This window comes from Macrobrachium rosenbergii, chromosome 10 (genome assembly GCF_040412425.1).
Source record: "Macrobrachium rosenbergii isolate ZJJX-2024 chromosome 10, ASM4041242v1, whole genome shotgun sequence".
Lineage (NCBI taxonomy): Eukaryota > Metazoa > Arthropoda > Malacostraca > Decapoda > Palaemonidae > Macrobrachium > Macrobrachium rosenbergii.
This window is the reverse complement of record NC_089750.1, coordinates 26,973,162-26,998,634: the sequence shown is the minus strand read 5'-3', so window position 1 is coordinate 26,998,634 and position 25,473 is coordinate 26,973,162. Positions and strand designations below refer to the sequence as shown.

At 42.5% G+C, this 25,473-nt stretch overlaps 1 protein-coding gene across 6 annotated transcripts in view; it reads right to left on the bottom strand.

Moving 5' to 3' along the window:
• LOC136842568 (gastric triacylglycerol lipase-like) overlaps positions 1-24,014 on the bottom strand; it is a 141,450-nt gene extending 117,436 nt beyond the window's left edge. Inside the window, exons 1-4 of one of the 6 annotated variants that reach the window (XM_067110056.1) lie at positions 23,626-24,013; positions 22,635-22,741; positions 19,849-20,109; positions 10,685-10,898 (exon numbers count right to left, since the gene is read on the bottom strand). In XM_067110056.1, coding sequence (XP_066966157.1) covers positions 10,685-10,898; positions 19,849-19,980 — 346 coding nt within the window. In that variant the 5' untranslated portion in view covers positions 19,981-20,109; positions 22,635-22,741; positions 23,626-24,013. Of the gene's footprint in view, positions 1-10,684; positions 10,899-19,848; positions 20,110-22,519; positions 22,742-23,315; positions 23,484-23,625 lie in introns of those variants that run through there. The other 5 variants (XM_067110060.1, XM_067110058.1, XM_067110061.1 and 2 more) reach the window with 5 other exon arrangements.
• Between the last annotated feature and the right edge of the window lie 1,459 nt (positions 24,015-25,473).

Genomic DNA, 25,473 nt, shown 5'->3' with positions numbered 1-25,473 from the left:
TCGGTGGGTTAGGCCATTCAGGTTAGGGTTTCGCATTGTCTTAGCTCCCATCTCTCACGACTATGTCGCTGAGCAGGGGAGGGAGGGGTAGGCTGGTCGAGGAGTTCCTGTTTGTTGTTCCATCCGCCTACGCTTGTTTTGGGTTTGCTGGAATATCTGAAACCCCTGTCCCTCCTCCCTCTGATGAGGGGAGAGAGAGAAGACAAACAATATGGGATATCTTCTTGAGCATTGCCCTCCTACCCTATGGGTCGGTTGCTGGTTGGACTACGTTACAGGAATTTCTCTCCCTTTCAACCTCTCCTTCTTCCTTCTCCCTCCCCGATTGTTTTAGGCTGCGCCTTCATGAGGAGGAGAGTGAGAGTTTGGTGATAACTTTAGATTAATGCTGTTACCCTATCCTTCCCTAGTACTTAAGTGAGTGTCATGAGTCTCCCTACGAATAGGTAGTCGATCGTTTGTTTATGACCCCAGGGAATTACAATCAGTGTGTGGGAGTATCCCCATCCTGTTAAAAACAAAACTCGGTCCCACTTTCCAAGTACTTGTACAAACCTCCCCTCCCCCTGCATACTGTCTTGCCAGTGGTATGTTATCTCTCACGTATGAACGTTGGTCTCTCCGATTGTCACACGGAGGGACTGTTCGGGTTCCCAGTTGAGTCACCCACCCTCCTGGGCCCCGCCCTAGTGTCATCCGCCAGGCTAGTGTTTACGCTGGTTCAATAAAATGGATCGAGCTTAACTCCGATCACTTTCAGGGTTCAAATACTTGCTCGCTAATTCCGCATCCGCCGGCCCCCGCCCTCCTGCCTCTCGGTGCTTTTGGTCTTCCGAGGGTTGGCTTAAGAGTCACATCTAGCTCTAGCTGTGTAAAGGGATTTTGACAAAGGAAAATCTATTTCTGAGGGAGGCCCTGTGTCACCTGGTGAAATATCCATCCAGCACATATTTCTAGGTAAATACTTTTGCTAAATATACCAGAGAAAAAGCTATCAGGAATGCTGGGGTTACTACCCCTCAGATCGATCATCATAATAAAATAGACGTCGGTATAGGTAAGGGTGAGTGATTGTTGTCACTGCCACAGGACCGCACTCTGAAGATATCCCAATGACAAAAAACCCCGGAACATGGGGAGCCGATCCAGCGCCCACACTCACCCGCCCGCCAACCGACGACCCCAGTGCCATCTGAACCATTCCAGGCTAGCAACTCCCACAAGCTTGGTATGCCTATTCAGGAGGGAAACTTAGGATTCAGGCTGTCAGACATAGGGCCTCCTCAGAAATAGATTTTTCCTTTGTCAAAATCCCTTTCTGAGCTCGTCCTCTGTCAGCCGGTGAAATCATAACAGGAATCATACCAAGTATTGGTGGAAAGTCTAAAAGTGATAAAAATTTAGGTGATCATGTATAAAAACACCATTATTAAAAATAATTTTAATTATCCCCAAAATATAATTAAATACTATAGGTATAGCAGAACAACTGAGATATGACTAGGGATATAATTTATACTATAATAAAGGACATGAGAATAAACTATATACAACATTAATACTAAAGTGGCGAGGTACTGACACTAAATAAAAGACAAACTTATAAGGGTACTCCGGCCTTTAAAACTAAATCACAGTGAGTATAACATATCACATAGGCTACTTAAAACTAAATAATCGTAGCATTGTACATTATAATATTAGGAGCCAGGCTGCAGGCATGTCTGGTCCAGGAGAAAATGGCAGGGCAAATAAATGAGGCAGGAGGGCGGGGGGGGGAAAGGATAGATTAAGGATTAATTTAAGGTGGAGGATAATGCTCTCAAGCAGCCATACTGCAGGAACTTCAGAGCTTCTAGTGATTTCAGGTAGTGGCGTTTAAACACTGATGGAGATTTCCAACCCGGCACCTTTCAGTTCAGCTAAATTCATATTGTGAAAATAATTAGTAGAGGTAGCCACCGCCGGATATCGCTAAACCTTAGGACTGAACTGTTAGCTTGCTTGACAAAGTACAGATTTGTTGTCTATAGCCTTTAAAGAAAGTATGTTCCACCTTTTTCCCTGATAAAAAGAGGTCCAGACAAACACTGAGAAGTTCTTTGTAAGTAGGCCCTCAGGGTAGTGATCAAGCACAAGGACAGGTCTTGTGAAGAGGGACAACCTTCCAGGGGGACCACCTATCCTGAGGGTCTTCGTTGCTAAGAATCTGTGATCTGGGGAAAGCAGAACTTCCTGATGGAAGGAAATCTACGTGATTGACACTCTAGAGAGAGCAGATTGCCTCAAATTCTGGCCTTGAAGCTAGACTAATTAAGAACAAAGGTCTTCTCTTAACAGATTTAAATAACATTGATTATTATTAATTTCTGAGGCTACTCAGAACATCGTTAAGAAACCAGAAAACCGCATGAGGACGGGTCACTGGTCGCAAACGGGCGCATGCTCTAGGAATGGATGAAAAGTATGAATCTGTTAATCACCTTAGTTATGCAAAAACACCTTTTCAAAGCTGATTTTGTTGTGGTTATGGTGGCCGGGCCAGACCCTTTTCAAACAGTGACCTGAAGAATGATACTGCCAAATTGGCAGTCATGGTTTGGGCTTCAGATTCATTTAAAAAGGATGCCAACTTTTTAACTGCTGAGTCATACTGTCTGAGGGTAGAATCTCTTTTGTCTGACTCAAGAAACAGTATTAATAGGATCAATATCTGCCCCTCATTGAGCGGCAAACTTCATAAAGTCCATAGAGCCAGGGCATTCAGAATTTTTGAGGAAGCTGACGCAGTCCTTGTTTGCACTATTTGAGTCAGCTGTGGTTTGGGTATTTGATGACATCGTAACTTGAGCTCCAGTAGAAGAGGGAACCAATTGCTCTTCGGCCAGTTGGGAGCTACCAAGGCCACTTGGCCTTCCGACGACCTGAGCTTTGTGCAACACTGGCATCAGTAGATTTATTGAAGGAAACAGATAAATTTTTCTGCCAATTGTTCCAGCTCAAGGACAAATACCTGTGGCATGATTGAGGGTCCAGGTTGGGAGCAAACATAACAAGGGAGTTTGTGATTGCTCGTGGCAACAAGTCCACCTGAAGGCCCTTTGAACTGCCGGCGATCCATTCGAAAAGAAGCCTTGTCCAGGGACCATTCTGACACCAGCGGAGCTGTTCTGGACAGGAGTCTGCAATAACATTCCGAACCCCTGCTAGATGGTAGTTGACAGGTGCCAGCCGGGTTTCTCCGCTAGTGAGATGGCTATCACTTGGTTTATCCGGCTTGACTCTGGAACTCCTCTCTCTGGCTGGTAATGTACTACTACCAAGGCTGGGTCCAACACCAGCCTGATATGAAATCCTGGTTGGCGGGCGAAGTTTTTTCAGGGGTTAGAAATACTGCCACGCTTTCCAAGATGTTTAGTATGGAACTGACGGAACATTTGTGTATTCAAAATTCTGTACCTTTCTTTTGGTGAGATCCTCCCAAGCCGCTAACGGCGCCTGTGTGGATTAAGGCTGGAGGGGGAAATTGAAGGGGAACTGACTTTTGAGATCTGACTGTGACCACGGTCGCGAGTCTTTTCCTTAGTACTTGAGGAATCTATGACACTTCTTTGTCCCTGGGAGCGCTTGATATTGGCCTTCGCTCGCCACCCTCTGCTTTATGTCTTTCAGCTTTGTTTTTGTAGCCAGGTCTGTTACCGACATAATTGAAGGAACCCAAGATTCTTTCATGCTTCAAGTAGAGGCTTTCCCTGTTTTGAGGAATTGCCTGGTGGCTTTGGCTACCTCCTTTGTTTGGCTGGTGGAATAGACAGTTGCAAACTAGGTCCCACTGGATGCCCAGCCACTGGAAATCGAGCCCGTTAGGGCGCGACTTCACTTCTGTTTATCTGAAAGCCTAAGGATTCCAGAAACTCATCACTATAGCCGTGAATCCTCCGGCATTCCTCAACGTTGATGCCCAGATTATTCAATCGCTTCCAGTATGCGCTAGCGATATCCCCGACCGTAAACTGTTGTACTACCGCTTCCGCCAGCTTCGTGAAAGATTCTGGTGTTATGTTGAGCCCGAATGGCATGACCCGAACGCAGTAAGCCCGTTTCCCAGTCTGAAACCTAGGAAGGAGAGAAGTTCGCGCTGAATCGTGACGCGGATAATATGCGCCTGAAAGATCTATAGAGGTGGTGACGGCTCCACGAGGAAGTAGAGTCCGTACCTGTGCGATTGTAAGCATGCGAAATTTGTCGCATTGAATATAAAGATTGAGACGCGACAGATCCAGGATTACTCTTTGTTGACTGGAGTTTTCTGGGAACACGGAACAGCTCAGTCTTTGAAATTTCAGGTGTCTCTATTTTTATGGCTCTCTTTTAGGAGTAATTCCATTTCAGTCCCGCAGAGCTTTGGAAGACGGGTTGATGAAATTCGTCAAAGGTGGAGGTCCTTTTGATCCAGCTCCAGCCCAAACCTTTTGGAGATTATACTGTGCTCATGGACTGAAGGTCCACCGGTCCCTGAACAGATAAAGTCTGCCGCCTACCTGATTGTTCTCACTGGGAGGGAGCAGGCTTGCCTCCTCTACCGCGACCTCCTCTTCCCCGGGAGGGGGTTCGCGAGGCAGCCTTGCCTCTGAAGGAGGCTCTCGCTCTAGTCCCCCTTGCGCTTCTATTAAGGCCCCGAAACGACCCCTGGCCTCATAAGAAGGGTTGGAACACCAGAGACGCTACGGAGGAAGGAGCGTGGTAAGAGGAGGTTGAGCTTTGGCTGCACCCAGCACGTAACTGCTGGGGTTGGGCCTTTGAGGTAGAAGGCTGGCAAACTGTTGAGACAGGTACAGCCTGGACAACAGCCTGCTGGTGTTGTCTCCTGTGCTTCCTGTATCATTTGCCAGGTCTGCCTTGAGGGCCGCCGGACTCGGTGGTCTTCCGCTTAAAGGCGGGGATACTCTGTGCCGGAGCGTGAGATTCTGATTTGCCCTGCTGCTTCTGCCAGACATTATTGACTTCTTCTTCCGGGAAGAGGTTAGCCCCCCAGAAGGAACTTTTCATGAGCTTATTAGGCTCATGTCTGATGGTAGCATCGTTGAAGATGAATTTGCGGCAATTCAGTCGTGCTACCATAAAGTCATACAAGTCCGCCTGAAATTCCGCCAATAGGACTTCACAGACTTGGAAGAGCTGCTCCTCCGCGAACGCGCTACAGCGTTGCTTCCGCCAGGCACAGTGAGTTATGAGATCGGCTCAGCCGACACCTAGCCTCAAACTCTGCTTTGAGGAGAGCCTCTGGCAATTTGGGAAGCTGTTCACTAAAGATGTTGGATGCGCACTCCGGGTCCAGCTTACCCGAAGTAAAGGTGGCCGGGGCGTCTTTCCAGAACTCATCGTCTCCGGGGAAGATCAGCGAGGTGGGATCAGTCTCCCGGAGCTGAGGCAACGGCTTACCCTCCGAGCAAGCCTGGGCCGTCGCGAGGGCTACCTTAGTCATGCAGGGGGTTGGGACCTTATCACTCCAACGAACATTGTGAAGTTGCTCTTGAAGGGGTCAACTTTGTGCTCTCCGGGCTCATCTACTACAAGAGCGCATCAAGGAGGACTGCTCATCCTCGGAAGATTACTGTCTCCTTTGGGACTTTATCCGATCTCACCTAAGCTTCCTCCGCTACTAGTTCAGCGGCGCCTGGGTAGGGGCAGCAGATCAGAGGAAAGACTCCTAACTCCTCGAGTCTGGGCGCGCGCTCAGACCCTCGATGGTGGGGCGGGCATCTTCATGCCGGGAGCATGAAGGGCACCATGGATCTCTTTGCCGAATGGAGGGAGGGCGGAGGGGCGCCCTCGAACGGGATAATGTATCATGACTCCGCTGGAGCGCATGAACCCGGAGAGCATGGTCTCCCTGGCTCTGCAGCCTCCGTAGCTGACTCAGCTTAGCATCTACCTCTCAAGAAATTTTGCAGGAGCATCCCTGCAAAAGCTTCCGGTCAGCGAGGTAGGCGCAGGAGGGCTAGCCTTAGCTGCCTCGAATCCTCAGACTTTTAGCAGAGGCAGTGGCCTTTGGCTCTGTGGAAGCCGCCGACTATCATCCCGTGGCTTCACCGGGAGGAAAGGGGGATGCTTTATGGAAGACGGTGACTTATAGCTCCTTATTTCCAAGTCTTCTTCAATTTGGGACAGTGGATTGGGTACCATTCTCAAAAAGAGAAGACTTATGAAAACCCTGAAAAGAAGCGGAAGAAGGAGAATAAAAAAGAGAGCCCGCCCCACTGCCTCACTCCTACTCTCCCCCACCTACCTCCTGGTCCGCCCAGATTCATCGGTTCCAGGTCGAGATCTGGCCGCTACTTCCTCCGACACTCGGGCGAGGCTTTCATTCTGGAGAGGCTGAGTTTCTACCCGGATCTGCTCGAGACGGAGCAGCAACTACTGCAGGGACAGCCGCTGAGATCCAGGCGCTAGGTAGAGCAGTTCCGATGTTCGGCCTCAGAACATACGGCTTCCCGACGGAACATTCCTTCCAAACCCAGCCACCCAGGCTCAAGAGAACCTACGCCATTCCGGAGGTTTCGTTGGCTCGGAAGAGGGGAGGGACTTAACAACCGAAGTTCTTGGTGAGAAACATATAATCATATATTAAGCCCATAAATATAACACACAAAAACAAGGAGGGATACCAGGAAAACTAAAGGCAGTAACTATAAGCTTACCGACTGCCCTGACACGCTCAGAAGAGCGAAGCAGACCTCACAACCATCCGGTGCTACACGATTTTAGCCATCCAACCCGGACTGCACAGCCCGCATGGGATCGAGCAGACGACATGCCCATAGGGCTGGTGCAGTACTGCAGAGGAGCACCCGGGCTCTCATAACGCAACTGGCTTAAAAAGAGAATAGTATATGAACCTACTAATTTAAAGGATCAAACTATGTAGGTATTGAGCAGATAAAATAATTTATACTCATCTGCTGAGCATTCAAGCGTGCGAGCAACGAGCAAAACATAACCACACTAGATCAAGGAGCGCCTGAGATAGTGCACGCGATAGGACTCAATCTAGGATCAAGTGCAACTCATAATAGTAATTTTACTGAGAATAGATATCGCCGAGGCCCGCAGCAGGCCTTAGTTTATACCACCAAGCATTCCCGGTGGGGTAAAAATTCAACTAGAGCAAAACATGATATATGCATAAATTATAACGGTAAAATTAAGTAACTGGTTAATATATAGGACAATAATACATTTTAATCCCTATCCTTTCCCACCGCCTGCCTCATCCATCTCCAGCCCTGCCATTTTCTCTGGACCAGACATGCCTGCAGCCTGGCTCCTAATATTATAATGTACAATCTTGCGGTGTTAGTTTTAACTATGTGATATGTTATACTCACTGTGATTTAGTTTTAAGGCAGGAGGTACCCTTATAAGTTTTGTCTTTTATTTAGTGTCAGTACCTCGCCACTATAGTATTAATGTCGTATATAGTTTATTCTCATGTCCTTTATTATAGTATAAATTATATCCCTAGTCATATCTCAGTTGTTCTGCTATACCTATAGTATTTAATTATATTTTGGGGATAATTAAAATTATTTTTAATAATGGTGTTTTTATACATGATCACCTAAATTTTTATCACTTTTAGACTTTCACCAAGACTTGGTATGATTCTCTGTTATGATTTCACCGGCTGACACAGGATGAGCTCAGAAAAGGATTTTGACAAAGGAAAATCTATTTCTGAGGGAGGCCCTGTGTCACCCGGGTGACCCACCCAGGATCTAGGTTTCCTCCTGAATAGGCATACCAAGCTTGTAGGGGTTGCTAGCCTGGAATGAGTACAGATGGCGCTGGGGTCGTCGGTTGGCGGGCGGGTGAGTGTGGGCGCTGGATCGGCTCCCCACGTTCTGGGGGTTTTGTCATTGGGATAGGATATCTTCAGAGTGCGGTCCTGTGGCAGTGACAACAATCACTCACCCTTACCTATACCGACTACCACACATAATCTACTCAAGAATTACTTCAAGCCTGATGGAGAACTGCAACACCATTATAAAAGAAAGAAGCGAGCTTTCAAGCACCCGTGGTTACTACACCTTCAACTTTAAGCAATCATACTAATGATAATCTCTGATGGAGGTGAACAAGATGAATACCACCTCTGTTGCCAGAAGATAAAATCCCTGCACACTGCTAAAGCCATTCCTTACAAACCACTTGAAAATGAACTTGACTGTCTGTTTCTCACCATAATCCTCATTTTTCCTGTATACACTTGTAAAAATATAGTTAATTTTTAGTAGAAAAACCTGTCAGTGTCACCCGTGTTGAAAAATACAGTAACGGGTGAAAGTAAAGGGCAAAAGCCAAGGGAAAAGATGAAAAGTAAAGGACAGAGGTCGAGGGAACACATGAAAAGTAAAGGTCAGAGGGCAAGGGGAAAAAATAAAAAGTAAAGGACATGGAGCAAGGGAGCAGATGAGAAAGAAAGGATATAGGGTAAGGGGGCAAATGAAAAGTAAAGGAAAGAGGGCAGAGGAACAAATGAAAAGTGAAGGACAGTGTGCATAAGAGCTGAAGATAAGTAAATTAGAGAAGGAAACAAATATAAAGTGAAGGATAGTATGCATGGGAACTGATGAAAAGGAAAGGACAGAGGGAAAGGAGTATATAAAAATTAAAGGATAATGCAAGTGAACTGATGAAAAGTAAAGGCCAGAGGACAAGGGAATAGATAAAAAGTAAAAGAGGGGAAGTAATGAAAAGTACAGGATAAGGATAAGGAACATAAAAGTAAAGGATTAGAGGGCAAGGGAACTAAAGTAAAGGGCCAGCAAAATGATAAATAGTCAAAGATAGATATAAAGTGTATGGGTAAATATGCAATGACAGTTGGCAAGGGAAAACATGAAAGCCAAGTACAAATGGCTATGGAACTGATGAGACATAAAAGACTAATGATAAAGGAAAAGACAAAGGGTAAAGGATGGAGGGCAAAGGAACTGATGAAAAGTAAAGGGCAGAGGGAAGAACAGATGAAAAACGAAGAGCAAATGGAAATGGAATCGATGAAAAATAAAGGATATGTAACAAGGGAACACATGAAAACAAAGGCAAGGGGGCAAAGGAACAACTAAAATGTAAATGACAGAAGGTAAGGGAACTGAATAAAAGTAATGAAGGCACAAGAACAGAAAAATGTAAAGTAAAGAAGGCAAGGGAACATAAAATGTGAAGGACAACAGGCTGGGAATATAAGAAAACTAAAGGACAGAGGGGAAGGGAACAGATGGAAAGTAAAGAAAAGAGATAAAGGGAATAGCACAATAGGAAAGGACACAGTAATAGAACAGAAGAAAAGTAAAGAACAGAGGTCAGAAAAACAAAATAAAAATAAGACAAAGGACAAGTGAACAAATTCAAAGCGCAGAATACAGGGCAAGGAAACATTAAAAGTAAGGGACAATGGGCAAAGGAACAGCTGAAAGGGAACAGTTGGAAAGTAAAGCAGAGATAATGGAAAAGATGAAAAAAAAAAACAGAGAACAAAAGAACATATGCATAGTAAAGGACATAGGAAAAGGGAATAGATGAGATGTTAAGGAACCACTGAAAAGTACAGGCCGATAAAAAGTAGAGTCAGTGGGTATGGGAACTGATGAAAAGTAAAGGGCAGAGCACAAGGGAACAGATGAAAAGTAAAGGACATAAGACAAGAGTTTAGACGAAAAGTAATGGACATCAGACAAGAGAATAGATGAAAAGTAAAGAACGGAAGGTTAGAGAAGAGATAAAAAGTAATGGGAGATGAGCAAGGAACAGATGAAAACTAAATGAAGATAAAACAGGAACAGATTACAAACGGGATGGGACCAGACTAAAAGAAAAGAACAGAGGACAAAGGAACATATGAAATGTAAAGGAGAGTAGGCAGGAGAATAGATGAAAAGTGATGCACAGAAGGTAAGGGAACAATAAAAGTAAAGGACTGAGGACAAGGGAACAGAAAGTAAATTAAGGTGGCAAGGGAACAAAACATGATGGACAGCTGAAAAAGGAAGACATGAAAAGTAAAGGAAAGAAGTCAAGGGAACAAATGAATAAAGGTATTTTCGGAAAGTAAAGGAAAGAGGAAAAGGCAACGGATAAAAAGTAAAGGTAGAAGGCAAAAAAAGATGAAAAGAATAAAAACAGTAGTGGAACTGATGAAAAGTAAAGGGTAAGAGGTCAGAGGAAAAGATAAAAAGTAAAGGATGAAAGGCAATGGAACAGATGGAAAGTAAAGGACAAAAGATAAAGGAACAAAAAGAAAAGTAAAGGATACAGGGCAAGGGGACAGATGAAAAGTAGAGGACAGAGGACAAAGTAATGGATAATGAGGATAAAGGGCAAGAGAACAGGTAAAAGGCAAAGGATAGAATACAAAGGAACAGACAAAAAGTATAGTGAATGACAGGGACAAGAGAACAGATAAAAAATAAAGGATAGTTAACTACCCTGTTATCCAATTCAATGGCTAATTCCAGTTCGTGTTGAGGAATACACCTGCAGTCCATAAAAAGCGATGGTCTGATTTCTGTAGGAAAAACTTCTATTTACCTTATCTGCAAAAAAGGACTCTGCTTAAATGTTCCCTGTGATGCATTTGAATAATGCAAAAATGAAAACTCAAAGTAAAATTACTTGCCTGGTCCATTTTCTGGACTGGCCAAAATCCAGCATGCTGAAGAGGAGAGAAGACCATGCTGCATAAATACTGGTGGTCTGGAAATTCTATTTTGATCACTACCTACATGCTTCTTTCGCCCATGCGGGATTCTATGAAGGGTTAGAATATACCCATCAGCAGTGATGACATCGTGAATTTCCACAGGGTAGCCATACTTGCGTATCAACTCAGGCTGGCAAAATAACAAATGATGTTCAATATTTACTCCTGAAATTTGAAAAATCCTAACCATAGATTAATATTAAAGTCTTATTGTACAATATATGCAAATATTACGTAATTGATGGCACATACTCCCTTCTTCCCAAAACATGGCTCAAAACATATACCCGGGTTTCAATGTGTAAAGTTGACGTACCTGGTAAGATAACTTTTACACAAACACTGTAGACCACCAGTACATACTTGTACTAGCCAAACTCCATAATACTATAATATTACATATCTTTACTCAAAAAGCATCATTGTTATTACTGTAGTGAAATCCTTATAATTGGCATCCTTATTATTTGAATTTGCTGGTTGCAAAAGAAAAATCCTTCTAAAATGTCATATGTGTATCCTGAACGGTCATTTTGTCATTCATTGTGAATAAAATGTTACTAATTCTTCACAGTTTTACTAATAAATATCTCCTAACATCTAAACTGAACATTAATCTATGCTCCCCTAACTCAGATGGTAGTATGAAGTGCTTAAATCCTTACATCAATACAGCAGATGGCAGACAAACACAAACTGATGTATTAGACAGCAGACAAAAACTGAAACTGCACACAGCAACACACGTATTGTATTTTATTTACCGCCCCCCTCCCTCTCTCTCTCTCTCTCTCTCTCTCTCTCTCTCTCTCTTAGAATCTTTCTTCTCTCAATTTTTCTTCATAAAGAAGAGAGAGAGAGAGAGAGTAAATTTTTCTTAGAATAACCTAGAGAGAGAGAGGAAGCAAATGCACATTAAGTACTTAGTTTACCTTAGCGAGGTACAGTATATAAATTTAAGTATGCACATACTGCACTAAGATTTGAAAATATATCTATGTTATGATACATTATTGTATTAAGTACATCACTGTACAGTATTGCATTACATAAAAGTCACTAAAAATACTGTACCAGAGACAGGGGACATAGTAAGAGTGTAGTTTAACTAATGTGATGTATACATGGAAGTATACACACGCAAGCCAGCCTATTATCTTGGTTTACATACTGACTTGAAGTTAAAAACACAATAATATACTGTACTTAACTTTACTGAATTAAACTTACTGGAAATCTTATTCTAATACACATGCTTTTAAATAATTTCTTATAATTAAATCACAACTTTGTTTTTGTTTTAATTTTGTTTGCAAATTTAAGCACTCAAAAATTCATTGTTACCGCTGGAGTTATCCATCAGAGGCAGAGATGAGAGAGATGGTTATGCACATAAAATCTTTTCTGCTGTACCTAAGCTGCTTTTGCTTCCTCTTGTAAATTGCAGGAGAATTATTAAAAAAGATTCTTCCTGCAGTCCTAGTTCCATGTTTTGTCCGAGTTTTTTTCTGCAGTACCGCAGCAATAAATTTTGATAACATAAAATTCTTACATGTAAACCCAACATTGTTTTTTTAATATTGCCTTCTGAATTGGGGGAGGAGTCATATATGCCATCAAATATGGTACTTTAATTAAATTGATAAATTTCTTTCCTTAGTCAATCAAATGAATTAATGTTTACAGCAGAAACAGCAAAGCCTACTAATATTATATCTAAAACATGTGAGTAGGCATACACTGTATAATTATATTAGGAGCTACAGGGTTTAAAAACAAAGAGGTGTGTTTTTAATATTTTCCATGTATGTTCATCTAATCTTGGTAAGTGAAATAAACTTTTTCTTTTTATGTACTTTTTCATATGCAAACCCATTTACTTTATAAAAGCCCGTATGTAAGTACAGTAATATATAAACAAATCTTCACACACCCCACGCCAGAGATCCTTCAGTTCCAGCTGGCAGTCGATGCATGTAGGCTTCAGAGTCTTTATAGAGATATACTATGGTCAACTGTTTGTGTTGTCATGAGGTGAAGAAAGTTTGGGGGCAATGGTTTGTGTTTCCATAGGAACAAACAATTGTATGGGAAGGTATAAAGTGTGCAATTTAATGAAGAAACATCACATGAATAAAATAATTTCTGACAAAAATTCTTGATAGTATACCATTAAAATATAACTGTATAGTGTACTACTGTATTTGGTTTACCTGATGGATTTCTTCTTGGATGAGATGTGAAAATTAAAGCCATGTGAGGGTAATAAATAAAGACAGCTTACGTGGGTAGAGATTAAAGGGAATAGATTAAGGTTACAAAGACAAGCAGGCTGAAGGGATCGTTTCGTGTTGCTAATTGGTACCTCTTCACAAGGCCAAGTATGAGTTGCTGGCAAATGAATACTGTGCATATAAAGCTACAGTGACAGATGCAACATTACAACTTAATAGCAAAAGAAGTACAGCACTAAATTTTTGTGTACAAATAACACAAAATGTTATTTTCATGATAAAATTAAGTTTCATATATACTTACCAAGTAATTACATAGCTATAGTTCTAACTCATGCGGCAGCCTTTATTTAAAAAATCGCGGTAACGCTTAGATGGTTTAGTGTAAGTGACAAGCCCCGCCCACCAACAGGAGTGCTGGAAACGACTTAGCAGAAAACCTCATTCTGTTTGTGCACTTATGTCCATGAGAGGGGAGGAGGGAGGGCTCCAATCCATAGTTACTTGGTAAATATATATGAAACTTAATTTTATCATAAAAATAACATTTTCATATAAGTGACTTACCAAGTAATTACATAGCTGAATCCCACATTGATAGGAGGTGGGATGCATGGACATATTCTACTCCAAAACATGAAGTTATGGTAATGACTTTGAAATAGAAACGTTGCTAGCACTGAAGACAATGCTTGTCGTTTCCTTATTTGGTAAGAGAGCTACTGCAGGTAATTACTACCTCTGGTTGGTGCTTATCTTAACATGTAGTGGCGTGGCGGTTGAGCAGTGGGGCGCCTCTACTTAGGTGGGAGCTCTGCAGCGAAGGATATGTCCGATGGCTAGCAAAGCACCAATAAGTGCCCTTGCCCTGGGTGCAGTGCCATAATGAAAACAACCAGACAACACTTTCACCTACACTGAAAATACCACAACCCATCTACTGAGACTGGTGGGTACTCCAAGTACACCGTAACCCCTGGCTCACGAAAATTCGACACCCTACTTTAAGGTGAAGAGATAGTAGGAGAAAAGAGAGACTCCTAAGCTTTCTCACCCAATACCATGCCAGCCACTGGTAACAGCCCTAAGGCACTGCAATTTTCAAACACTTTCAACTTTTTTCAAATACAGTAAATTTTGATCATTCTGCTGGGGATGCATTATACAACCCCCACCCCCGCCAATAGCTAAAACCCCAGAATACTTGAAACCCAGGAAAACACTTAGAACTGCCTATTTTGATAATTTAAACACAAGAAAAATCCTCTAAAAATACTTATACCTGAGTATTTTAATAGTTTTATCACAAAAAGTGCATTTAGTCATAAAAATGATAAGAAAATACAGTAATTAGTGAATATTTCTCAGTGAAACATACTGTGAATGGGCGAATTTTCTGCGAATAATGGGTAGATACGTTTCACAGAGAAACCCGTGAATATGTGAGTCCACGAATCGTGAGAACGCGAATACGGGGGGTTTACTGTAGTGAGAAGCGAAGGTCGGTTTGCACTTCCAGTAGGTCAACTGCAGAATGGAAGTGAGTGACATATGTGCCTGAAAGTTAATAAGGTAGAGACTGTCCTGACGTCATGAGCTTTCACTGTAAAAGTAGCCAAAATGCCCTCCTGAATCTGAGAGTGTGTCTCAGAAATTAAGTCTCTGACGAAGAAGGATAATGCGTTCTTAGTTGGAGGGTGAGACACGTTCTCGACAGAGCACCGAGGTTACTGGATGGTCCTCTGATCTTCTCGGTCCTGCTCAGATAACACCTTAAAGCCCTAGCATGACAAAGAACTCTCTCTTCTTCCTCAGAGCCAAGGTATCCGTTAAAGTATTAATGGAGAAAGTAAGAGTCCTCGTTCTTGGCTAAAATCCAAGGGTAAAGAAGCAAACTGCGTCTCCTTTTGAAAAAATATACCCTTTATCGATGTCTTGGAACTCGCTAATATGTTAGCAGTAGCCAAGGCCATGAGGAAGAGTCCTCCGAGTAAGGTTTCTCTGAGAAGAGAAATGAAGGGGTTGAAAAGCGGGACCTGTGAGCCACTTCAACACTACGTCCAGGTCCAGGAGACTGGATCTTCCTTTCCTACTTAGACATATCAAAACTTATGAGGTTGTTAAGATTTGAGATTGCTGCAAGATTCAGGACCCGTGTTTAAACACTGAGCTAAACACAGCTTGAAACGCCTAACGTTGGAGGATGAGAGATTCCTCGATCTTGGATAAAGGAAATCCACAACTGAGTCACAGACATCTCAGAAAAAGAGATGTTCAGTCTGAGACACCAGCTTTGGAAAGTTGCCCACTTAACCTGGAAGATGCAGCAAGTAAGTTGATGCCTGCATCTTACAATAACCTCTGCAGTGCGTCTTGAAACCTCTTACACTCTGACAAGTTTCTGGATCTGAAGCCTGTCAGGACAAGAATGGAAAACCCTTTGGTATCTCTTAAAGTGAGGTTGTCTGAGTAGACACTGTTTTTAGGGGAAGAAGTCTCGGAAAGTCCACCCACAAACGTAGCAGGTCCTGGAATCATTCTTTCATGGGCCACAACAGGGCTATGAGAATCATCAAAACACTGCGATGAGCCCAAGGCTTGTTCAGCACTTTCCTGACCATGTTGAAGGGCGGAAAGGCATAGTCCAAAGGGACTCCTCAACCTAGAACCGAGGAGTCTGAGTAGAAGTCTAAGACTGGGCTCAGAGGATGAAAGGCTGTCTTTCCGAAAGTCTATGTTTGGACTGCCACCATGCTGGTCCAATTTGATTACTGGGTTTATGGGAAATGAGTAGGTGTCCTGCTGCATTTCCCTGTCCCAGCTGGCCTAGAGGAAGAATCATAAAACTTCTCATGAGAAGTTGCATAACTTGACGAATGTCTTGACTGACGACAGTCTCCAGTAGGCTCATCCACTGATGGGCTGAGCAAGATGAACAGGCTAGACACTTGTGGACCGTCTGAAGGCAGCTGGTGATTCTCTTGGCAAGTGGAAAAACCTGAAAAGTCCGAAAGTTGAGACTCATCCCCAAACAGAGAAACTGCGACAGGGCCAACTGGGGCTTCTGAAGGTAGATGATAATTCCCAGTTCCTGAGAGAGAGAGATGTACAAGTCCCTCGTGCACTTTTCCTTCGAAGGGGATCGAAGCAGCAAGTCATACAGATATAGACTGATGTTAATGCCTATTAAATAAAGTCACTTGTTAGAGGAGTGAGGACTCGAGTGAACATTTGAGATGGCATAGAGAGGCTGAAGCAAAGAGCCTGAAACTGGAGATTTAGCTGGGTCTTGGGTGGTGCCAGGGACTCGGAGTGGAGAAAGGCATTTAGACGCTGACATGGGCCACCTGAGAGAGTGTCTTGGAAGACGAACCGTAGACACTTCCTGGAGTCCAGATGGAAGGGAAAGTGGAAGCATGCGTCTTGCATATCCAAGGTTATCATCCAATCACCCTGGTGAATGGATGAAAGGACTGACTGGTTCGTCTCCATCTGAACTTCGTCTAACTTGACAAATGTCTTGATGCCGGACGAAGGGATCGAGGGCGCTTACGTTGAGGACTGGTCTCCCAACCCCAATGATTTGGGGACCACAAACAGATGGTAGTAAAAGTCCTCTGAGTTGATCCTCGACTTCTTCTGACTCTCTTTCGAAGGAGAGAGGAGACCTCCTCCAAAAGGGCAGAATGTTTTCCTGAGCCTCTTGGGTAGGCCATCAAAAAGAAGGGGGAAGGAACCAAAGGAGGGTTCTCCATGAATGTAATGGAGAAGCCCTCCCTCGGAACCTTGACAATCCACTGTTCTGTCCCTCTGATACTCCACTTCTCCCAAAACTCAAGAAGACCGGCTCCCACTCATGCACGGAAGACTTCTTCCTCATTTTCTGGGCAAGGACTTGAGCTCCTCTTGATTCTTGTTTCAAGTAGGACCAATCTTGCTGCATGGCATCTGTTGCACATTCTAGAGGGTCTGGGGTCCAAGAACAAAAAAGAGGAAGGTGATGGTTCTTTGAGGTGGCAAACAGGTCCAATGTTGGCTCGCCCCATAGTATCACAGATTCTGATAGACCAGGGGATCCATGGTCCGCTCAGTGGGAAGGACCTACTATTCAACAGCTCAGCTTGTCCATCAGAATTTAGTTTGCCCTAAGTGAATAGCTTTCAGCTCTGACGTTGATGTGAAGGTTCTGTTCTTCCGGAGACCGCGTCCCAGAAACTTTCTGGTCAAGAAGCGGACATTAGAGTGGATCCTAGACTGGACTTGGGCTTACTCTCACGAAAGGGATGTTGGTGGAGAGGAGAGACCATCTCAGAAACAAACGTGGATGAATCCTTGAGGCATTTGGAAGAATGCATCAGAAGATCCTAAGTTGACTTCTATTGAAGGTCTGATTTCTGGGTCTGAGTGACTCCTTTAGTGGAATGGGAGCACCAAAAATCCCTTTCCTTCAAAACCACCAAAGAGAAAAGGGCTGCAAGTTCAAGAGAGCCATCTCTGATGGTTTGTCTGCACGAGAAAGGACTCCTAGCCAGTCCGAGGCGAAGTCTCCACAAACCATTGCAATCTTCAATCTTCTCGGCTAGTGCTCTCACCATCCATTCCAAGAAACTGAAACTTCAAACAACTCAAAGAGGTCTTGACAAGGAGGTCAAGTTCTGATGAAAAACATGATTTTTGCCCACAGAAACGCTGAGCGTTGGTAAGGAGCTTCCCCGGTGGCATAAGAAAGAAACTCCTACGGATTAAGCATGGGGGAGGAAAAACAAAGGAAGCCTTACCTTGCTCCCTCTTAGCAGAAAACCAAACTGCAATCTCCTTGAGTGCCTTTCCAGAAGACGAGGAAGGCACCAATGTGGAGAGCCTAAGTCTGTCATCTGCATGGTTCCTCATCAGGCAAGACCAGGGGCTAGCTGGAGCCAAAAAAAGGGATGGAAAACTCGCCCACAAATATTGAAGGAGAGCTGCATAGGCTAGGAGATCCACAGTCAGAAATGGGTGCTCAGAGCTCTGAGCAGTAGATTGATACTGAAGAGTTGGCATCGGGCATTCAAGAGCTGGTGTAGGGAACTCGGAAGTGGGTGCCGAGCACTCAGGAGCTGGCTCCAGGCGCTCGAAAACTGGTGGCAGACGCTCAGAAGCTGGCGTCAGGCGCTCATTAAGAGATGGGCGCTTGAATGAAGACCACGGGCACCTGTGAGGGATTGTTCGGTGCTTGGAACCAAATACTGGGGCCCAAAAGAAGTACACTCAGAAGAGAAATAATCCGGACTATTCCATGCGCTGCAGGAAGGTTGAGGACTGGGCAGTGGAGCGGAGCAGCCAGCATCACCTGCTTGCCTCTTCAATGGATGAGACAAACCTAGAAAGCACTTGCAGCGCTTCCAAGTCCAGGCTGGAGTCTTGAGAGCCGGATGACAACAGACGCACATCCACATAGACACCTTTCCAACAGCTGTCTGTCAAAGCCTGGGAACGATCAACAAACTCGACTGAGGGGGCGACTACCCATGGGCAAACCCCACGACCTCCCTTGGACCTCTGGTATGACTCCTCCCAGGGGGACTATGACAGGGACCTTCGTCTAGGAGAATCGGCAGGATGAGTAGCCACCCCCTCCACTTGCACAACGCTTTCTCTTGTCAAGACGCCTTTCCAGTGGCTCCTTGCCGATACCTGGGAACACGCAACAGGTTCGACTGAGGGGACAACTACCCATGGGCAAACCCTACCAACCTCCCTTGGACCTTGGGTATGACTCCTCCCATGTTTAGGGGAGTATTACAGGGATCTTCGTCTAGGAGAATCAGCGGGACGAATAGCCACCTCCTCCACTTCACTGTATCACTATAGGTTAACTTTTTGTTAAACCCAGACTAGAGACTTGCAATGGCAAGGGTTAGAAGCAAGGGAGCTAGGCATGGGAGTAGGTGGATTAAAATAGGAGGGCTAGAAGCAGGAGAAAAAAGGGTGGGAAGGGGGGAAGAAGGAATAGCAGAGCTATCTTCTAACCTAGACTAGGGTAGAATTCTAGGCTAAGGGAAGCTCAACTCTAAGCTCTGGAGGCCAGTTTCCTTTTTATCCCTCTCTAAATTATCTAGTTGAGATTATGTACCTTCTACTCTTGCTAACCATAACAAGTTTTCTCCCTACTATATTTCTGCCCCCTTGATTTACTGCAAATTGTATGAGAATCATGAAGATTGAATAATCTGGTTTGCAACTTTCGCTATAATAGCTAAAATAGGTGAACTTGAATCAGACATAATAATAACCAAAGAACTAGAAAAAATGATCCTGAAAGCTATTAAAGCTTGAAGGCTACTCAAATAAGCGATAATTCTTCACTGAAATCCAGCCATACAACCAAAAGTCAGTAAGCAAAAGCTGCAGCAAACCCCCGATGTTACTCGAGAGCTGGCAGAAACAGAATGAGGCATTCTGCTAAGTCATTTCCAGCACTCTCGTTGGTGGGCAGGGCTTGTCACCTACACTAAACTATCGAAGCGCTACCGAGATTTAAATAAAGGCTGCCGCGCGCAATAAAACTATAGCTATGTTATTACTTGGTAAGTTACTTACATGAAAAGTGATTTTATTTTAAAGAAACACAGGACTACCAAGGCAGCTATCTAAGGTGACCTATCATAACTACCACAGTATTCTTTCTTTCTTGTAAATTATTGCTCCCATGGACAAAATATTTAAATAAGTATTTCTGTAAGAACACTGGTTACTGTATTCTTCAAAGCTATTTACAAAAAGTTAGTACATGGAAGTTTTACAAAAGTAGTAATCCTTTACTAAAGTTTAAATAAACTCTACAGAAAATGATGGCATCATACTTACCGTCTTCAAATATATATCCGGGTTGTCCTTAACTTCTTCAACAACTGAGCTAACCATGAAAGAAGCATGTACTGTATTCACAATAATCAGACTGAGAGTACAGGTAAGAAGAAAAATGCCATAGTAAGACATTTTCAAGGATATAAATTACTCAAGTAGCAACTCTTCAAACACACTATAGTAACAATATTCTTCCTGCTTCTCTTGAAAGAAGTACAACTTGAACTATTTCAGCAATCAAACTGCAGCAGCTATTACAACCTGTGAAGTTAGGGAAATCATTAACTTTACAATGCCATCTTGTATTCAGACCATTATTTTAAAAAGCTATTTAAAAAATAGTATTTATAAAATGTTTCACTTCTACATACCAATAACTTGTTGAAAGTCTTTTAATTTAGTAATCAATGGGCAAAATCTGATTTTTATTAAAACAATACCATCAATTATACACATCCTTTATCAGCACAATATACAACCAGGCTTACCAGTTTGAAAATGCAGAAAGAAAATTCCCCAATGCACATATACTAGCCTACTCCACTGAACTAAGAGGTGATACCTCTATTCTTCTGTGCATCTTACTACCACATGGGCGTGCTGCCATTCTTCCAAACCCACCAAAGTATTTCTCCTTGTTTTTGTGCTGGCCAAGTCTTGCTTTCCCCTTTAGCAAAGGAAAAGTACTACACTAGGTTTGCTGTTATTACCGTTGGAGGAACCATGATTTTTGTTGTTAGGGCATCTACCTAAGTAGTAGGGAAGTGGTTTGCAAGATCACTGGATGGCAGGGAACCTCCTCATCTCAGATCATACTGTTAACCTGATCTACAGCATCACAAGGAAGCCATGACCACAGCAGCCGGAACATGCTTCAACAAAGGGGCCTACGTTATTTCCCCAAGGTTATTAGGCTCTCAAAGACCCCAATTATCTCTGTACCAACACTGCTGAAGGGGCTCTGAAAGGAGGATAAACCTAAGGGATCAAACAGATTCCCTACAACAATAATTGAATCTTCTGCACTGAAACCTGAGTAACTCGAGTTCTCCCTTGGATTGTGGACATGAACAAGTGGATTGAATGAAGCCACTTGCTGAAAAAATGATGTTTCAAAGTAATTTGTAATTTCCTAGGTATACAAACTAGAGCCTTTTGCATAAGAGTATCCTAAGCATGAGGTGGAATGGCTTTTGAACTTAGTAACAAGGTTGCTAACAGGTGGTTATGGGGAGTGAGTAAGGAAATACCCTTTACACATCTTCCTTTACTAGTAACTTTCCCCTTGGTCATAAGGACAAAGAAGGGTGGCTGAAAGGGGATTAAAAGGCTCTGGTTTGCATAACAGGGAAAAATAGAAATTGCTTAAAAAATGTATTATTTGTCCCTACAGAAATACAAACCATCGCCTGTTATACAGGTGACCAAGTGTGTTTCACGAAAACCACAAAAGGGAGAGCCAGGAGCAGTCCTCAAGTCCAGGTGGGTTGGGACACAGTACTGAGTACAATCAGTGAGGACTGTGCCAGCCCAGCCAGAAGCTAGTCAGTCACCTTTAGGTGTTTGAGAGCTACCTCTTTCCCCTCCCCCCAACTCCAGAGACTGGAAAGAGTGCTCACTCAAAGCAATTAAAAACTGGCAAGAGGCTTTCTGGATTTCCCTTTCTTCTTCTTCCTGTAGAAGGAAGGTGAAGGAGACAAGGATAAGGAGAGCTAGCTTAACAATGAAGAGGAGGTTGATGGAAAGACAGCACTGGTACTCCTTCTCCTGGCTTGGGTTTTGCTCTCCTCCTCTCAGGAAGTTGCAGTAGTTGATGTCCTGGGGCATCTTCCACATTGTATGGGAGTGTGTGTGATCCCTTACTTTCCTAAATACCAAATCTTGCCTGAGAAGGTTTGTACTTGAGAAAGGAGTAGGGAAGTGTTCAGCAGTGAAGAGGAAGTGAAAGGCTTATACTTTAAGGCTACCTTCTCTACCAAAAATCTCCCAACCAACAGTCAATTCTCCCCCACAATGGCACCACTGATGATCCTCAAAAGAGAGCAAAAGCAATAATTGGTGGGGGACTGAACTTTACTACATTTGCTAACACCCTTCACACCTCTCAAGATGACACTATTTCTCAAGAACATAAAATTTAAACAAAAACACAATTTCAACTAGTAGTCAGGAGGAGGCAGCAAGATGTCCTAACATGACGACCTCACCCCTTCACCCCCAGTTAACCATTTGTTTACAAGTTAAACAACTATCTTCAGCTCATGCTGAACAATACTCTACATAAAAGGTGATGGTTTATAGGTCTGTAAGAACAAAGAAGTTTCAACTTAGCAGCCAGCAGGAACAGCGAGACATCCTCACTCAATGTCAGGTGAAGAAAAAGTACTTGGTGATGGCAGGTAAGTGGGGATTCCCATCCCCTCAGCCTCCTACCACCAGTTAACTAAAATGTTACCACCTTTTGGTGACCAATTTCAGCTTGAGTTGAAGGATAGGCTACTCCAACATAAAAAGCTAATGGTTGGTATATGAGCAGGACAAACTTATTTGAAATTATCAATATTCAGCCACAACATTATAGTGAGAATCAGTATAACATGTGGTAGATTATAATATACAAAGATCTTATTTTATTGCCACAAGAGGCAAAAAGCAAAATTTTATGAGTTACCTGCAAATGATACACATGCAGTTTTTTGCCAAAGATTTTTTATGTTCTACACAGGGCTCTAATAATTGCTCCAACTGGAAGAACAGTAAATTTACAGGCATACACCACATCTTACCATTCCTTAACCTAGCATAAGGGGCTGCATCCTCGCTAACATAAAGGGGTGGATTGTTTGATTCTTAGTCCCAACCTGGTCATGGGCAATGCATCCTATGATCCTGTCTGGCAAGGGGAGGATAATGTAATTATCAAAAAGCAGAATAAAGTACAAAGCATTAGCTAATATATATTAATAAATATGACAAACAGCAAGGTATAATTTATGCATTACGCCCATATGCAGTATCTAGGGAACTACTCATGTTTAAACAGAAGGAAAAAAAGAAATAGTTCAGAAATAGCAACTACTGTAATTGGGTAAAATTTTATAAGTTGCCAATATAAAATAATACCCCGTAACCTAGGGGTGTTTACTGGTTACAATTTTGCCTTATTAGCTATGGAGGGAGGTGGGGGACAGGTATTGTCTTACCTCATAAGTCGTAATTTGATGAAGAGGTCATTTAAAAAATGTAGGTTACAATGTCATATCATGTATTGGCAACTTATAAAATAATACCATTAATTGTTGGCATTTTTGAAAATGATAGGCTAACAAAGATTTAGGCAATAATGTATCAGCTTAGTCTAGCTTAGCTAAAACTCACTGTACCCTCCTATTTACTTGAAAACTTGTCTGGTCTTTTCCATCTTGAAAACATCAAATAAATTTCTCCCAGCCTATCCCCTGACCTACTCTGTGGTAACTGGAGTTTAAGTTCACCATACAACACAGGAAAACCAAAGGAATCACAATGAAATGCAACTTCGCTACCCTTGGATTCCTCACTCGACAAATTAGGTTAATTGGGAAAGGAAACCTTACAAAAAGAAACAAGGCCCACATGATTCTGTAAGACACTGCAGGGTTATCTCTATTTATTGGTTAAGCAGTGCGCAACGCCTGTCTTATCACTGATTATGCAACAAAGTAAAAAAAAAAAATAATGATCATCTTACTAAGCCAGGTAAGAACTTACACTCAAGCCAAAAGCCCCTAAACTTACTTGAATGATGACAAGTTGATTAACATTTGCTTCCTGCACGAATAGCGTTCGAAGAACGACTGTTGAGTCTGCAATGCGTTTTCATACTTCCACCCACAAACCCTGCGTATCATTTGACTACTGGAGGAGTCACCAGGCATCCCCTACGAAATAAACCTAGCGACATACTGCAATACTGCACTGTATAGAATTGCAAGATTTTTGTTCATTCCTATTTGCTCAAGTCAGCATTTTTAGAGATCGATAAGGTATTATCGATACTTTTAAGGCTCATTACACTTGTTTCCGTTGTTAGCTCAAGCTGCCATTTCACCATGTGTCCCTTACTCATTGAGTCACAACAGCAAAAAAATACATATTATCATAACAAACGCAGACTATCCCTCGCTGTCTCACTGCGTTCAGAAGCTTCCTAAAGTCAAAATCTTATTGCTAATATACGATTAAATTGTTGCCAAGACAACCTACTGTTCTTAAACATACTGCATAACTGCATTATACATTTCAAACAGTGTAAAATGTCAAATTTATGCTTTTGGCGAAACTACTTTGACGGCAAAGTCAGTGTATGAAAACGAACGCATTGTTTACAAACTCAAAGCCTGGAAATAGTGCCAACTACTAATTAAGGCACACACTAAATCGCCTAAGATGTACGCTGAAAGAAATGGGCCCGTGGTTGCTTGAAGAAATAATTATCAGATAATAATAGGCATACTCTATGAGATACATAAAAAAACTGGATTATAGAAGCGATCAGAGCTGACTCAATATCATGTGATATGAAAAGCGAGTCTTTTTGTGCTGCTGACAATGTTTTTTCATACAAGAAATACAAGGGATGCCACAGTGTTACCATGGTTACATTTTCGTTGGTTGGAGTGTTTTCAAAGACATTTTCTATTACGGTCTAGCAATAGGTGTTTGCTTAACATAACCTTCACTTTACGTAGATGGTGAAGCTCATCGAATGGCTGTTTATATAACTTCCAGTAAACAGCTTTTGTTTCAAAAATCCCTCATTCAAGAAAGAACCGAGAGGTAAACACGAAGCATTTTATCAGGGCATAAATTATGGTAATTAATGAACACCCACTTTATGTCCTGAACCGGAAAATACTCGCACAGAGGTTTACCTTTAAAACACACATTTCATAGGTTTATACTTTAATGAATGATAAGGGTGAACTGCGTATGAGAAATTACGATAGTTACAGGACAATACGACCCACATACAAAAAATCTACACAATGGAGGTTTACATTGTCCGTATATTCAATGTAGTACAGACATGACGAACACCAAGACCCACTGTAATGTCTTGCTGGTGCAGTTACTTCGTAACAGCAAGGCTGAAAACAAAAAGTCCTTCTTAGTCTTATTCCTTAAAACCAAGTTTTTACGATATCCAAACATTTTCACTTTACTAGAACCATTCAGCATAATATATATGGCCGCATGTTAAAAAAGAAAGAAACTGAAGTATAATGTAAGTTAAGTATATTTTAGTTTAACCAGACCACTGAGCTGATTAACAGCTCTCCTAGGGCTGGCCCGAAGGATTAGATTATTTTTACGTGGCTAATTGGTTACCTAGCAACGGGACCTACAGCAAGCCTGTATGATAACAAAAATAAATGTTGTATGAGGTACGGAGTTCTTTGTGACCCTTCATGACAAACAAAGAACAGACACTTCCATGCGCACAATATATATATATATATATATAAATGGATGTATGTATGTGTGTGTGCGTGTGTGTGTATGTTCCACCATAACTCTGAAACACATCGAGCAATTTCAACTAAACTTGGTTTACATATGACTTACTATCTGGATAAGAACACT